Source organism: Microtus oregoni, unplaced genomic scaffold (genome assembly GCF_018167655.1).
Source record: "Microtus oregoni isolate MIOR12 unplaced genomic scaffold, Mior012 000063F_ref0000156, whole genome shotgun sequence".
NCBI classification, from domain to species: Eukaryota; Metazoa; Chordata; class Mammalia; order Rodentia; family Cricetidae; genus Microtus; species Microtus oregoni.
Genome location: NW_024543873.1, coordinates 10,500,389 through 10,517,062, shown reverse-complemented (window position 1 = coordinate 10,517,062; position 16,674 = coordinate 10,500,389). Strand labels below are relative to the sequence as shown.

Below are 16,674 nucleotides of genomic sequence, written 5' to 3'. Positions count from 1 at the left end.
GATACATAGTCCATACTTGATTTGAGTAGCAGAAATGACGTGGGGCAGACATATTTCCAGACTCCCTGACTTCAACTCTAATACTAGGTCATTCTGCCTCCACTATCCCACAAAATCCTGCAAGGACATAAACAGCCTTGGTGGAGAAGTTGCCTCTGCGTTTTTTTCTACATGTCATCACCGTGGCCAAGATGACTTCTGGGAAATTCAAGGCAGAGGGAAATGCTACTGAAGTGGATAATGACAGCACATTTTAATCACCACAAACATTACTCAGTAGGTTCCCAAACAATAGGCAGTATTGTATCAGTTTTGTTTGTTAGATGTTCTCTGGGAATCAAGTTCAGCACTAGCATACACACCCCAAGTGAGTTTCCTCACAAGTAAAATTTCGTGGTGTTAATCCACACAAAGAATACAGAGCAAGCAGAGATTCTTTAAGGAAGTCATCATGACTCCTGATAAGATGAATCCATGCTCATTGTCCCCTTTTCTTTGTCATCTAGTTTGGACACTTGGCAAAGGACATCTGCTTTTAAGAGTCAACGAGAACAAGAAAGGTTCTGCTCTCGTCTTGAAGAGCTCCATTAGTTTGGGTTTTTCGGTGCAAAACTGACATGAAAAAGCCATGGCTCTCTTAGGAGCTGCCTGCGCTTCAAGGGTCCAGTAGTTTCGATTTCTATTTAACAAGCCCTCGGATAACAGATGGAGAGTGCAGTGAATCTTCACAGGGTCACATTGATAGAAGACCAGAAGTCAGTTCTCCCCATCACTGAGCTGCTTTCTTCAGGTTTTCGATCAGCACTACAGAATCCGTTTCCTCTTTGGATTGCTTCTCGTAGATGTCATACTTCTTCCAGTGCTGCAAGGAAGAACAAGAACACGCCCGGTGACTTCACAGCCACATTCTCTCCCCAGGCATTGGGAGTCAGCGCTTACTTTTAAGTTTGTATGCACAAGAACAGTAAGAGCAATGCTTTCCTGCTTTGGGTCTTCTGATCTAAGAATACTCATCGAGTGGGACAATTAATGGAGCCAAACAATCAAGAATGAACATCAAAGACAGGAAAAACATGGGATTGTTACATAGCGTTTAGTGGCTGTCTGAAGAGATAAACAAATTGAGATATTTGCAGAACTAGAAACAGTCTTTGGGAAATAAACTAAAAGGTGGCCCACTTTTCCAACTGTCGTACTTGGGATTTTATTTTCTTACCACTCACATTGGACCACTGCTCCAGAAACAGCACAGGCTCCCAAAAGTTAATTACCGTCTAGTTAACAAGACCCTGGATATCCTGAAAGTCTGAGTCCTAGCAGCTGTGAAAATCTCTATACTAACCCTTCATTTAACATCATTTGCCAGACGGACCGATTTGTTAGACATTATGTGTAATGGACTCATTATACAGAGCTTCTCCTGAATGGGATCCAAGCATATTTTCATAGTAAAAAGCCAACATTCTGGTCCTTTGGCCATCTTTGGCAGTCTGGGGAAGGGATGAACTTATTTATTTATTTATTTATTTATTTATTATGTATACAATAGTCTGTCTGTGTGTATGCCTGCAGGCCAGAAGAGGGCACCAGACCCCATTACAGATGGTTGTGAGCCACCATGTGGTTGCTGGGAACTGAACTCAGGACCTTTGGAAGAGCAGGCAATGCTCTTAATCTCTGAGCCATCTCTCCAGCCCCAAAGAATGAACTCTAAACTCAGTTCTGTCATCTGTAAAAAAAAAAAAGCTGCCAGAGAAAAGTATAGGCAAAGTATGAGGCACAGACGAGCCTAGCTAACTGCCTGTGTGAGGAAATCAAGTTTTTATTGAAAGAGAATCACGTATTTTTGTATTGCCTATAGTTGTTTTCATTCTGTAAGCTTTAAATTGTTGCAGAGAGTGAAATACTTTATGAATAAAACAAGAACCCTTTGCAGAAATAAAGCCACACCACTCCCTGCACAGGCTTGGGACTGGGCTCCCTTTCTCCTTGGTGCTCTACCGTTCATTGAGCTTGCGGGAAGATGGGGAAGTCAGAGAGACAGAAACAAGAGCAGCCTGTTTAGCTGTGGCGGGCTGCGGCACTGAGGAAATAGGACCAGTAGTAGTAGTGGTAGTGTATGGAGCTAAAAACTGGGAGATGCTGTTTAAAATAGCCATTTTTTCCTAAATAAAATATTTAATGCTAGCATACCTGACAGAGTTGTGAAGTGCTGCCGAGGATGCTGAGGAATCTGATTGGTCACGTATTTTTGGAGGGAATGTAAACTAGTAGTCACTCTGTGAAACAGCCTTATAATTGTGTAACTCTGAGCATACACTTAGCATAGGACCCTAAAGTCTTGCTCCTGTCTATTTACCCAGAAGAAAAGAAAACACGTCCATACAGAGACTTTATTTACATTCACAGCACCTTAACTCCTAACAACCCAATGATGTGTAGTCCTGATGTCCTTATACAAGAGAATGTTAAATAAACTATGGAGTATTTCTTAGCAATACAGAGAAGTAAACTGTTGTTGGCATATGCAATGATAAGAATATTTTCTTACTACATCATTACTAAGTGAAAGAAGCCAGATTCAGAAATCTATGTATCTTAGGATTCCATTTGTTTGACACTATGGAAAAAGAAAGATTCTGGGGATGGAAAATAGATCAGTGGTTGCAAGGGACATGACCCGTGGTTTTCAACTTTCGTCATGTTGCAACCATTTAGTACAGTTCCTCATGTTGTAGTGACCCTCGAATATTTTTCTTTGCTAGTACAGTTCCTCATGTTGTAGTGACCCCCGAATATTTTTCTTTGCTAGTACAGTTCCTCATGTTGTAGTGACCCTCGAATATTTTTCTTTGCTAGTACAGTTCCTCATGTTGTAGTGACCCTCGAATATTTTTCTTTGCTAGTACAGTTCCTCATGTTGTAGTGACCCTCGAATATTTTTCTTTGCTAGTACAGTTCCTCATGTTGTAGTGACCCTCGAATATTTTTCTTTGCTAGTACAGTTCCTCATGTTGTAGTGACCCTCAAATATTTTTCTTTGCTAGTACAGTTCCTCATGTTGTAGTGACCCTCGAATATTTTTCTTTGCTAGTACAGTTCCTCATGTTGTAGTGACCCTCGAATATTTTTCTTTGCTAGTACAGTTCCTCATGTTGTAGTGACCCCCGAATATTTTTCTTTGCTACTTCATAACTTTAATTCTGCTACTGTCATGAATCATAATGTAAATATCTAATACACCTTTAATCCCAGCACTCGGGAGGCAGAGGCAGGCGGATCTCTGTGAGTTCGAGACCAGCCTGGTCTACAAGAGCTAGTTCCAGGACAGGCTCCAAAACCACAGAGAAACCCTGTCTCGAAAAACCAAAAAAAATATATATATATCTAATATGCAGGATATTTGATATGGTACCCCTGTGAAAGGGTTGTTTGACTCCCAAAGGGGCTGAGATCCACAATTTGATAACGACTGGTCTCAAGTGAGGGCTGGAGCTGACTCCAAAGGGACACGAAAAAATTACAGAAATATTCTATATTTCTACTGGAGTGGAGACCACAAAATTGCATCTACTTGCTAAAATTCTTCTAAGGGAACACTTAAAAAGGATACATTTGTTATTTGTAAATTGAACTTGAAAAATTCTATAGTTTAAAAAATGTAAAATGTTCAGACTTCTAAGAAAAACAATCCAAAAAGTTAAGATAGCCTTAAAACAACGGTTTACTCAATAAATGGCACTATGCCAACTGGCTAAGCATTTGAAAAAACAAAGCTAAACACTCCCTCATAGACTCCACCAATTAAGCCCCAAGCATAAAACACAAAGTCAACTAAATACACAGGGAAGCAACTTTGTAAGTTTCCAATGGTATAGACTTTCTGCACACAAAATATCATTTTTGAGAGGTAGTTTTACTGCAGAAAAAAATTTCTCTAGCTTCATATTTTAAATAATCATCCTTTGGCTTGTTAGCCATTGTTGCCTTTTATTGTATTTATGGTGATTATCTAAATACAAATGATTTTATGAGAATTTGTAACATATGTTGCTAAACAAAACATCCATATTACTTAAGCATGAGAATTCAAAATAATTATATTCACAGGAAGTCTATATTAAAACTAGGGTATACAAATTTCGAGATTTACCAGTAGCAGTGTTCAAATACTTTAACTTCCAAAAGCAGTTTCACGCATGGATACACATAACTTATTCAAGCCACATGAGCTCCTTGGGTAAAAATTTGTCACTTCAAATCTGCACATCTCTAAACTAAAATCTACTTGAGGAGCAGGTCAGTAGTATAGCATGTGCAAAGTTCCATCAATAGTATTAAAAGAAAGAGAGCGAGAGAGATCCAAAAATCTATTTTTAGATTAAGGGGCATACAAAAATAAGTGGCAGCCGGCAGGATTTGGCTCATGGTTTGTAATTTGCAGAGATATGAAGGCAGGAAAGTAGTTTGTGGCAGCATGGTATGGTATTTGTCTCTCTATACAAATGCAATCATTAAAAAAATAAGAAAGGCAAACAGCGTTATTAGTAAAGCAAACAAATAATACCCCAAATAAGTGTTTATGGGGACGAAAAAGTCATGGTTATGTGGAAGAGTACACAGAAAGAATCCACATGGATCCAAGAGGCCTAAGAAGTTGGTGGGATCTCAAGCATCACTGAGCGAATTTCTGAACATTTTAAGAGTCTGCTAAGCCAGGCGGTGGTGGCACGCGCCTTTAATCCCAGCACTCGGGAGGCAGAGACAGGTAGATCTCTGTGAGTTCAAGGCCAGCCTGGTCTACAAGAGCTAGTTCCAGGACAGGAATCAAAAAGCTACGGAGAAACCCTGTCTCGATAAATCAAAAAAAAAAAAAAAGAGTCTGCTAAATCACAAAAAGTCCAAGACACAAGCTCTCTAAAGCGAGTCTCCCTTGCAGGATGAAGCTGCACTCTGAAGAGAAACTAGGGGGAATAGACACCAAAGGATTTGCATGGCAGGAAAAAGAACTGGATAAAAAAGAAAGAAAATCCAGATAAATGTGGAGATGGAGATGAGGGAAGGAGAGATGGAGGAAGAAGTTATAAAAAGAAAAGGCCAGGTATATTGGCACATGCCTGGAATCCCAGCACTTGGGAAGCAGAGGCAGAAGGATAACTACAAGTTCAAGGGAAGCCGGGATTACAGAGGAAGTTGCAGGACTACCTAGAGAGACTGATTCTCACCACTAAAGAGTAATAAAAGGAGGCAGATGGGAAGGCAGGACCTTCCAAAGTCATTTTTTATAATTTTCAAAACTTCTCAAAGCCATAGAAGAGAGGGCTGTATAATCATGAAATTAGTAAGGCAGACCCGAGTAAAGCCTCTCTCTCTTTTTTAAAGTTTAGGAAACCAAATTCACATAAAAATGAACAACAGAATAATATCTCCACAGAAGTAAAAGTCGCCAGAAATATGTCCATGAAAACTATACCCTAATATTTGAAAGCTTGATGAAGAAAAATTTACACAGAATGAGATATTATAAATCCCATGAAGGAATGTATAAATATTCAGAACAGGATTCAGGAAATTAGATGAGAAAAAATTCAGAAATTAAATGAGAAAACTCAGTAAAGAATTAGAAATAAAGGAAAATAATAATTTCATTTCAGAAATGAAGACTAAGCTAGGGGACCATGGGCGAGTAAACAAAACAGATTGTTAGATGATGTCTTCAGAGAACTAGCACCTGAGATGGGGATTTAGACAATTATCACACAGAGGGTGCAGCAAATGGAGAAGGAAGGCAAAAAGCCAAGCGTAGACTAGGTCAGACATCCCTCACACAAAATGCTGAAGAGTAAAGGCGTTTGGGGTTTGGGAAAGTTTTTCAAAATTTGGAGATATATTGTAGATGGGACGGACCCAAGTCTTAACTCAAAATTCTTTCATGCTTCACATACACTAAATAGTCATAACTCAACAGAAGGTTGCATAGCACATAGAAGTTTTGTGCATAAAACAAAGTCCTAGGAAGCAGAATTTTCCATTTGTGGCCTCATATTGGCCCTTAAAATAGTTCAACTATTCCAGCATTCTGGACTTTAGATATTTACTTTAGAGGTATTCAACATGTACCTAACAAAAATCAACCCAGAATGGCTAACATCAAGAATGGGTCTGGTAAGATTATTGGATTTTGTGGGGAAAATATTTTTGAAAATCCCGGGAGGGAAACTCAAGTATTTTAATATGGAACAATATTATATGGTCAGATGTCTTTAACAATATTTTATACCAGAATAACAGATTTAAGATAGTCAAAGCAGGACGTACATGTGTGTGTGTGTGTGTGTGTGCGCGCGTGCGCGTGCGTGCGCATGCGTGCACGCGGTGTTGCTTTTGGCTTCTGTTTTGTTTTAAACTCACTGTGAGTTCGTGTGTGCAGCAGGCCTGCTGTATCTGGAAGGCAGCTTTTCCTTTGATCACCAATCATCAGCTCTCACACTCTTGCTGCCCCCACCTCTGCAATGATCCTTGAGCATTGGTAACCGTGTGCCAGAAAGACACACGTCACATGCGTGTTTCACTTGGAATACCCATAAGGGCAGGAACTTGCTAAAATCCCATGGGAAACGATGTTAAAGGGAAAGGAGACAGAATGCACTATAGTATAAAGGGTTCAAAATTAATAATGGGACAGAAAGGGTTAATGCGGGCAGGGGATGGGAAAACAGGCTAAAGGAAGGAGTACATGGATGGAAAATTAACACTAAAGACATTTAGAAGTGGTTATAACCTACTACTGTAGAAGCTTCCTAAAATATATGCATATAAAATGCTATGTTGGATAAGAAAAAAAAAAGCAATTTGTAAGCCACTAGTGATGGTTCATGTTTATAATCCCAATGCTCAGGGAGCTGAGGCAGGAGGATTGCTAGGAATTCTAGGCTACCCTGGGCTATCTAGGGAGCTAAAGGTCAGCTGGGGCTGAGGATGAAATCCTGTTTTACACACACACACACACACACACACACACACAAAACTTTAATTGTTTCATACGAGGTCAGAAACAATCTGTAAGGACAATCTTTACAAATAACATTTTTATTCCAAAATAAAACTTGGATTACTCTTTAAAAAATTTTAGACTCATTTTATCTTATGTGTCTGTTTTCCTTGCATATATGTTGCCTATAGAAGCCAGAATATGGAATCCCCTGGAACTGGAGTTTCAGAGAGTTGTGATATTATGCCATGTGGGTGCTGGGAACCAAATCCATGTTCTCTGCAAGAGCAACAAGTGCTCTTAACCTTTGAGCCAACTCTCCAGTCCCAACACTCTTAAATTTTTTTATTGACTAATTTTATTCTTTGACAGTTTCATACATGTGTATATGAAGGAAGGATTTAGGGGTTCTTACCCCCCCCACAGCTTACCATTTCCTACTGATAGATTCATGCAGAGGGGAGTGTCAATGCTTTTAATTGGCCACTCACCAGTGACCCTACCATGCTCTAATGAACAGTTCCAATCCACTGATCACACGGATGGCACTGGTTAGTTCAAATGGGTCACAAAACAACCCCCATACTTACAAATCCAGGACAGGGAATGGTAGGAAAAGCGGGGAGTGTAGTTGATTGAGATGGGAAGAAACATGGAGGATGAAGGGGGCTAACTGTAATACAGAGCACATGGGGCCCTTGTAATAGAGAATACATTATATACTCCTTTTTAAACCCTTTATCAGAACCATGGCCTTTCTCTCAGAACAGCATGGAATATGCCCACATAAAGGAGAAAGAATGAGCACAAAGCCTTAGTATCCAATCTTACGAATTTTCTGCCAGCCTAATTTTAAAACCCCCAAAATTACCAGTCCACAATTCAATCCTTAATCTGCCATTTAAAATAAAAGAAATGGGCTATCATCAACAATAGAATAGTGGCCAAAGAGAAAAAATACATCACGGGTTTTTATTTTGTAAAGCAAAAAATTCAAGAGAATTATGGAAAATCAAGTCTCAATTTAACATTTTTTTTTCAAGTTTGATTACAATAGTCCCCACAGTGTCTAAAAGTGAAGTAAATTTCACGCAGCTAAGCACCATGTGAAAGCACTGGTCTTTTGGACAGAAATCAACCTATTTCTTGCCCCAGTCTTCTTCAGAATAGTAAAAAACAAAAGGCTGGACAGAACATATTGGAGACCCCACATCTAAGAGCCCTGTCAAGCATGTCTTGAAAGGGACTAATTTGAAACCATTTGTGGTAGCCATTAACCCAACGCCTCATTTTATAAGCCAATAAAGGGAAAAAAATAAGCATGCACTCTGTCCTTTTAGCAGGAACTGAATTTCAGAACAGCCAAAAAGCCTAGCTGACAACCAAAAAGCAATGCTTCACGGAAAGGTGCAGATTTATACACGGAACTGAAAGGACAAAAGGAGAAAGGAGCAAACTGCCCTTTAACAACACCTCAAGGCTGAAAAAGGCAATCCACTGGCGTAAAAGCATTAGCTGAAGGGTTGGCACGGTACCACACGATACCCAGCAAAGTATCTCCAGTGGCACGGGTCGTGGGAGGAGGGAGGACGTGAGTAACCAGAGGGAGTATGCTGCTGGCGTCTTAAACACAGGGGTCATTCTCAGCCTCACTAATGGTGGGCTCATTGGATGTTATCTGTCTCTAAAGAACTGGGATTACTGGCAAAATTCAAGCAGGGCCTGAGCCTTCGATCATATTAGGAATTCTTAATCTTTCAATCACCGTGATGTGACGGTGTCTTGGTTGCAAAGGAAAACATATATACTGAAGGGGAATATATATATATATATATATATATATATATATATATATATATATGGAAGTTTAAAAGACTTTGTGATTGGGCATGTAAAAGAGGCACAGCACAGTTGCCTGCTGAGAAGTGTGGGGAGAATGGTGTGGGTTTTTTTTCCTTTTTTAATGGATGCAAGAAATACAGATGCAGAAGAGAAGCAATTCCCTCTCCAGTCCCCTCCCCCACCCCTGCATGTGGCCAGCAGCCCAATTAGTCACATGGAAAAAGCAAAAAGCAAAGCAACAGGAAGAAACACTGGTGGCCAAACTGTTACTATGGTGATGAACAAAACAGCATCAAAACACTAGAAACCTTAAGGAAAACTACGCTGAAGATTTATTTTGTGGCCGCATCTAAATGCGTTTTTAAAGCACCATTACTGATGGCGTTGGTGTGGAAGTAACAGGTGTTTCAAAAACACATGGCTTCTGTCTTCAGATTAGGAGGTGACATCTTTTGAGATACTGGGATCTAGTCCAAGTAGTTTTGTAGTCACCTCTCTACCTCTGGAGACTTCTCAGTGGCCCCCAAAGTCCCCATCTCTAAAGTGACGGTGTTAGGAAGAGCATCTAGGATTTTGCAAATTTGTAATTAAAGGCAAGAATTCGGCACATAATCCTGTGTCTCCTCAGCAGCATCCAAGACCACGCTCATTCTGTGACTAAAGGATTCTAGAAGGGAATGGCTGTCTCTCTAGTGCAGGTACATCACTTTCTGAGGACTACTTCTGTGTAAAGAGAGCAGATAACAGGGCCTATGAGATGGGCTCAGGGGGTGCTGGCTCTTGCTACTCAAGCCCCCAGACCTGGGTTCAAGCCCGTAGAACCTACAGACTACTAAAGGAAATAACTGACTCCCCAAAGTTGTGCGCTGCCACATGCACGTCCTCTCCCCACACACGGAGAATACTTTTTTAAAAAGTGGATTATTCATCTGCTTAAAAGCAGACAGAAAATTGTTCCCTGACCTTTGCCCACAGGCAGCATTATTTTATTCTACTTGTAGTTTGAAAGACCTGGTTTTGTTTAATGATCTGCAGCCATCATAGACGAAAATGTCCCATGCTTTCAGCGGTCCATCTTGTCAATATATCCAGCTCACAAAATTACAGAATTATCTGACTCATTGGGACAAAAAACAACGTATTATCCTCTAGACAGAAAATTGAAAAATCCCCCGCAATTTTCCCGTCTCTGAGAAAGATAATTGATCTGCTTTTTGTCGTCAGTGTTGCCGTCATTCACTCTATCACCCAGAACTGAAGACTCACAATTATTTTCTATTCTCCCTACCTTTCCTCGCCCACACAGAGTCACCAAGTCAGAGGGCATTCCTTTAACAATGCGTCTTATCATCAGTCTCCTCTGCTACCATGCAAGTCCAAGTCTCCATTATCTCCCAAACCTGGATGACTACAATGGTCCTTCTTCCTTGTTAATGATTTGTACATGGTTTCTTTCATTGTAAAAGTAATGCATGCTTATTATAGGCAATTTGGAAATTTCAGGGAGATAGACAGAATATCAGCTACCCATAATTCCTCTGACCCAGTTCCTTCTACTCATTGTTCTATGTGTATCTAATAGTTCTCTAAAAATTGGGATTGTGATTTACTAGATATTTATAATCTGTTTTGTACTCTTATAAGTGGGGTTTTCTTTCTTCTTCTTTTTGAGATACTATTCTTTGAAACCTAACTTTTTAAAAAAATCAATTCAAGATGTTATTCTCTAAGTGCCGTAGATAGAAAGCCTGACAGCAGCAGCCTTCCTTTATAAGTAAACTATTATTCGCTCTGAAAGCTGTTAACTTTTACCGTCCTTAGATGTGAGACACCCCCAGTTCACTTTAGATGCTTTAGCAAATTTTTCTGACACTTGGACAGTCATATATGAGATTCAGACAGTTTCATCTGCTCATGGAAAATTCTATTACTTCATTAATTTTGCTTCTCATTTATCTGTTGATTTTTAATAAGTCATTATTCATATGTTGACTCAATTTATCTACTAATTGTCTTACAATTTTCCTCATAGCATATTTTTGTTCTAGAAAATAAAATCAATTCTTAATTGTTGGTAACTCACTGTTTTCTAGTTTTCATATTAGAACAAAATAAGACACGGGTCAGTCTTGTGCCATTGTTTGGTTATTTCCCGAATGTTTATTTCCAAGAGCATGATTTTCATGATCAAAGATGTTTATTATATTGTTATCAAGAAAGGACATAGGTTAAATACCCCTGATCCAAAAAAAAAAAACAAACCCAAGTTCTGAAATGAGCCAAAATCTGAGGCTGTTTGCACAGTGATAAGGTGCTTTAAAATTTCAGAATTTTGTCTGGGTGTGGTATTATATGCCTTTAATCCTAACACTAAGGAGATAGGGCAGATGAATCTATGAGTTCAAGAGTAGCCTGGTCTACCTAGTGAGTTCCAGGCTAGTCAAGGCACATACTGAGACCCGACCCTGTCAAAGAAAAAAAAAAGAGTTCTGAAGTTTGGATTTCCAATTTTCAGGTCAAACAGTAAAATCTATGTAATACTCTAAAGTCTGAAAAAATACTTTTGTTCTCAAGCATTTTAGATAAGGGACACTCAACCTGTATTGAGGGCCACCAGCACTGCATGACAGGGGCACTTTCTTAGCTACTTGTTAAGAACTAGTTATTGTTTCTTTTAAGAACTGCATTAGGTAGGCAGTTTATACCTTGTTAGTTACTTTCCTATTGCTGCAAAGAGACACCATGACCAAGGCAACTTACAGAAGAAAGTTTCGAGGAGGCTTACAGTTCCAGAGGATTAGAGTCATTTCCCATCATGTGGGGGAGCACAGCAGCAGACAGGTAGGCAGGCGTGGCACGAGAGCAGTAGCTAAGAGCTCATATCTCATCCACAAACATAAGGCAGAGAGTTAACAGAGCCTGGTGTGGGCTTAGAAAACCCAATACACCCCCCCCCAATAAGGCCATACCTCATAACACTTCCCAAACAGTTCCACCCTCTGGGGGCTGACTACTTATACATTTGAGCCTATAGGGCCCATTTTCATTCAAACTACCACATGGCTCATCAATGCTTGGTTGGCACATGCATTTGGCCTTTGCCCACAGACACTGGGCATTTGTATTGCGGCATTTTAGGTAGTCTCCATCCTGCTGAAAAGAGAAGCAAACTCAAACGCCTTTCCGTGGCTTGGCCTTGAGGCCAATGTGTGACAGCATGGTAGAACTGGAAATGGCAGAGCGCAGGGGAATGGGAGAATGCACACTCTGCTACTATTCCAAATGGAAAGATTGTAAGTAAGGCACACTGGACAAGCGAAGGCATCTATGGTTGCAAAGCAGGCCTATTTCCAGTTTGATGGCAGGCATGGTCCTCCTTTCTTGAATGCAGCCCCCTAGGATGAGAATGCCATTCCTCATTCCCGATACTGTCTCACTGCATGCTAATCGTAATATGATCCCAAGTCCTTTGCTCTAAAATCTCACTCCCCACCAGATGTGTGACTATGGCCAAGTTCCTAGACCTCACTGAGTCTCTGTTTCCTCATCTGGAAAAAACTATACCAACAGCACCGTCTTAATTGCTTTCTTGCTGCTCTGATATACTCTGGACATAAGCAACTTAATGGAGAAAGGGGTATTTCAGCACAAGGTACAGTCTATCAGAGCAGAGAAAGCAAGGCAATTGGGACTTGCAGCAGCTGATCGCCTCACATCTGCAAACAGAAAGCAGATGAACACATGCTAACACTCGCTCGGCATGCTTTCTCTACTCAATACAGTCCAGGATCCACGGCCCAGGAAATGGTCTCACCCACAATTAACAGGAGCCTTCTCACATCAATTAATATAATCAAGGTCATGCCCACAGGCATGTCCAAAGGCCTATCTCCCAGGGGACCCTAGATTCCATCAGGTTGACAGAAATGACCATCCCAAGCACTTACACTATGGGGGGGGGGTGTTAAGACTCAATAAGGCAACAAAGGCCAAGCACTCACTGCCCTCCCTGACATACCCTAGATGCTCAGCAACTGCTTCCAGCATCCATTGAAGTAGTTGCTGAAATGAAGAACAGCATGCTATACAGGTTGCTTTACCAGGACAGGAATCACCTCTGGCCTCTTTTTAGATATGCAGATTTATAGGATTCACTCCTGACTTGCTGCCAGAATTTCTGGAGACAGGGCCCAGGAACCTGTACTGAAGTTATGCAATATCTTTTGTAGACTGCTGGACCTACCTGCCTCGTGGTACCCTGGCCTGGGCATTACCACCCTCTACAAAAGTGATCTGCTTTTAAAAATTAAAGTGCTCTACCAGAATCCTTCTCTGATAGCCTGTCAACCTCCCTCCTTCCTGTCCCTAGCTGAATCACATCATTGCCAATATGAGCAATCCGTTATTAGGAGAGTCAACAATAAATGTATATTACTGTCAAAAGCACTACTCCCTGCTAACATGAATTAAACATGTCTAAAGTGTGAAATATGTTAACTAGTTTTTATTATTACTGTGCTCTGTATGAATTTAATCCACAGGAGACAGGTGCTACTCCTACTACTACTTTAGAAATGGAAAACCAAGTTACAGAAAGGCTAAGCCAGCGACCTAAGGTCAAAAAGACAGTAAATGACACGGCGGATATCTGAGTCCAGACATGGTGACTCCAGAAGTCAGGCTATTATCTAGTACACTTCAGTGTTTCTCTAAATGAACTGCCCTATGCCTGCTAGTACTAATTTAAGCTATCTACAGTGCTATTAATATTTATTTCATACATGTTCTTCATTATCTTATTACAGCGAAGGCATTTATCACAGACATCTCGAACTCTTGTGCTCCAGTGTCTTAAATCTCCAGCCACAGCATGAAAGGCTGCGGGAGACCAACAGCTGGGTGGGTCTGGTCTCTTTCTATGTGCTTAGGGCCTATCTTTCTAGAGAAAATGGATGGACAACGTGCATCTTAACTGTTAATCCTATCTATATTTTCCTCATCAACATTTGAAAGGTATCTAAACGTTCAAGGCCCCTCCATTAGCTTAACTTCCCAAAGGAGGCTCTTTCTGCTATGTGTTTAGACAAGATATCTCATTCCTCAGAAAGAGGATGGAGTCCAGTGACCCGAGACAGACAGGGTATTCTGAGAATTTCTTAGCTGGTATGCTTGGCCAGATATCCGACATTTTAAATCAACTCTTTCATCTTTTAGATCAAGTGTAGGCTAAAATAACCAATTTTGGCCAGGGGCAGGTGGTGAGACCATTTGCTGTGTAAACATGAGGATGTGAGTTTGAAATATCAGCATCTATTTAAAAAAAATGGCCATGGCTGTTGAGACATGTAACCTCAGAGCTCTGGGGGAGGCAGGAACAGGGGGATCACCTAATGCCCACCCGCCTCACTTCAGGCTCAGTGGTGACCCCTTTTGCAAAGTAATAAGGCAGAGATTGACAGAGAAAGGCTACCCCCAACATCCTCCTTCTTTGGTCTCAACATTTGTAACCTTTCCCACACATGCATGTATACATACAATAACCAATCTGAAGAATTCTGATACATGGTACATTATGATATACCTTGAAAACATGATGCCAAATAAAACAAGCCAAAATCAATGAGGCAAATATTGCATGATCCCATATATATGAGATAACCTAGAATAGACAAATACACAGAGCAGAACATAGAGTAGTGGTTGCTGGGGGAACGGATATGAGAGCAAGAAGTTAGAGTTTGGTGAAGTACAGTTTCCACTGAGGATGATGAACAAGTCCTAGAAGTAGATACTGATGGTCGTTGTAAAACACGGAAAATGTGCTGGGTATTGAACTATACACTTAACATGGTTGGAATAGTTAGTTTCATGTTATGTGTATCGTGCCATAAGTTTTCCAGTCTCATACCCTACACAGCCCATTTCAACCCCCATGGAAGTAGTGCTTACCAGGGTATCATCATTCTGGTCTCCAAACATTTCTTTAAAAATCTTGCCAGGATCAGGAATTGGAGGAAATATAATGATCTTGAGCCTTTAAGAAAAGAGAGATTTGTTTGAATCAAACTTCCCAGTGCACAGGAGTCTCTCACATAAAGACAGCTCTTTCAAAAACAGGCATACAAAAGCCACAGTGCCCAAGTCACTTTTAGAAAGTCACCTTTAGTCATAACAGAATTGTGAAGGACAGGTTTAAATGGCTATGAGAAATCAGTGTCCCAAGACCACCAAATCTGCATAGAGGAAACAAGGCACCAACTTAAATTACTTACGTCATTTAAAAATAATGAGGGCCAGACATGATGACACACATCTTTAATCTCAGCACTCAAGAGGCAGAGGTAGGTGGATCTTTGTGAGTTCAAGGCCAGCCTGGTCACATAGGGAATTCTAGGCCAGCTATGGCTACACTGTGAGGCTTGTCTCAAAAATAAAATAAAATAATGGGCCATAATTTTAACAAATAAGAAGCTTGCTTTTATAATTTTGATACACACACACACACGTAGTAGTCTAATTAGTCTAATGGCACAGGCCTATAATCTGAGTTACTCAGGATCTTGGGGGCAAGATGGTTGTAAATTCAAATCCTGGCTGAGCTATAGAGTAATTTTAAGGCCAGTCTAAATAACTTAGAGCCTGTCTTAAAAAGTGAGAAGTGGGTTGGGGGATATGGCTTAGTGCAAGAGTTTAGGGTCAATGTTCAGCACTGCCACACACACAAAAAATATCCCTTGTTTTTTGCGGGTGTTTTGTTTGTTTGGTTCGTTGGTTTTTGTGTTTAAACAGCATATTATGTTGCTCAAGCTGTCCACAGACTTGTTATACAGTTAAGGATGGCCTTGAACTCCTTATTTTTTTGCCTTTACCTGCCAAGTGCTAGGATTACAGGCACACGCTGCTTCACACAGCCAAAAGTTGATCATTTCTCCTTTCTTCTTGCTGCTCTCCCATTGTTTTCAATCCTAGTGATGCACACGCCAGACAAGTCAGCTGCTGCCTAGCCACACCCTCAGCCCCCTCCTCTCTTTCTTGTGGGCCTGCCTCACCTCTCAGGGTGGGTCTTGAGGTGTACCCTCTGTCCTCCTGTGTCTTTATCTAATTGCTTGCTTTAATCATTTGAAACCTGGTCCATGACATGACTCTCCAAATGTTATCTCTATCTTAGAGCTCTTCCTTAAACTCCAGGTCTAGGTATACAGTTGTCTACTGTATACATCTACTTGGATGCTTACTAGACATCTCTTACAATAGATTAAAAACTTAAATCCTTCCCTTTCTCTTAAAGGTAGCACTCCTCACGTTTTTCCTATCTTGGAAAATGTCACTGACACTCAGCTGTTGACGGTCAAACTCTGGAATATTCGATTTCCCTCACACCTCCATAAGTAATTAACCACCAGCAAGTCTTGTTAATTTGGGCTTTTGGAATATACCTCAAATTTATCTAACCACTTCTTCCTCCTTATACAGACTGCTTTCAATATGCATAGTGTTAAATGTCTTTAGCCCCAGCACTCAGGAGGCAGAGATAATGGATCTCTGTGAGATGGAGGCCGACCTGATCCACATAAAGAATTCCAAGCCAGCCAAGGCGACATAGTGAGACCCTGTCTCAAAATAAAAACCAACCAAACAAACAAAATGACCAAAAATAAAGACTGCTCTTTTCACGCTTCCTTCCATCTGCTTCTATTCTTGTCCAAACGAACTCTTTAATAGAGGCATGATCCTATACTTAACAGTACATGCATGACCACACAAATTCTCTGCTTAGGGTATTCCAAGATCTCTTCCATGGTTAGGATAAAAAGTCTCAGTTCCTTTTCATGCCGTACTTG

The 16,674-nt window shown here is 40.5% G+C and overlaps 1 protein-coding gene across 1 annotated transcript in view; it reads right to left on the bottom strand.

Moving 5' to 3' along the window:
* Positions 1 to 306: 306 nt before the first annotated feature.
* The window catches only part of LOC121439848 (interleukin-13 receptor subunit alpha-1-like), a 47,999-nt gene continuing 31,631 nt past the window's right edge, over positions 307 to 16,674 (bottom strand). The window contains exons 10-11 of the mRNA XM_041640460.1: positions 14,783 to 14,867; positions 307 to 862 (exon numbers count right to left, since the gene is read on the bottom strand). Coding sequence (XP_041496394.1) covers positions 770 to 862; positions 14,783 to 14,867 — 178 coding nt within the window. The 3' untranslated portion in view covers positions 307 to 769. The remainder of the gene's footprint in view (positions 863 to 14,782; positions 14,868 to 16,674) is intronic.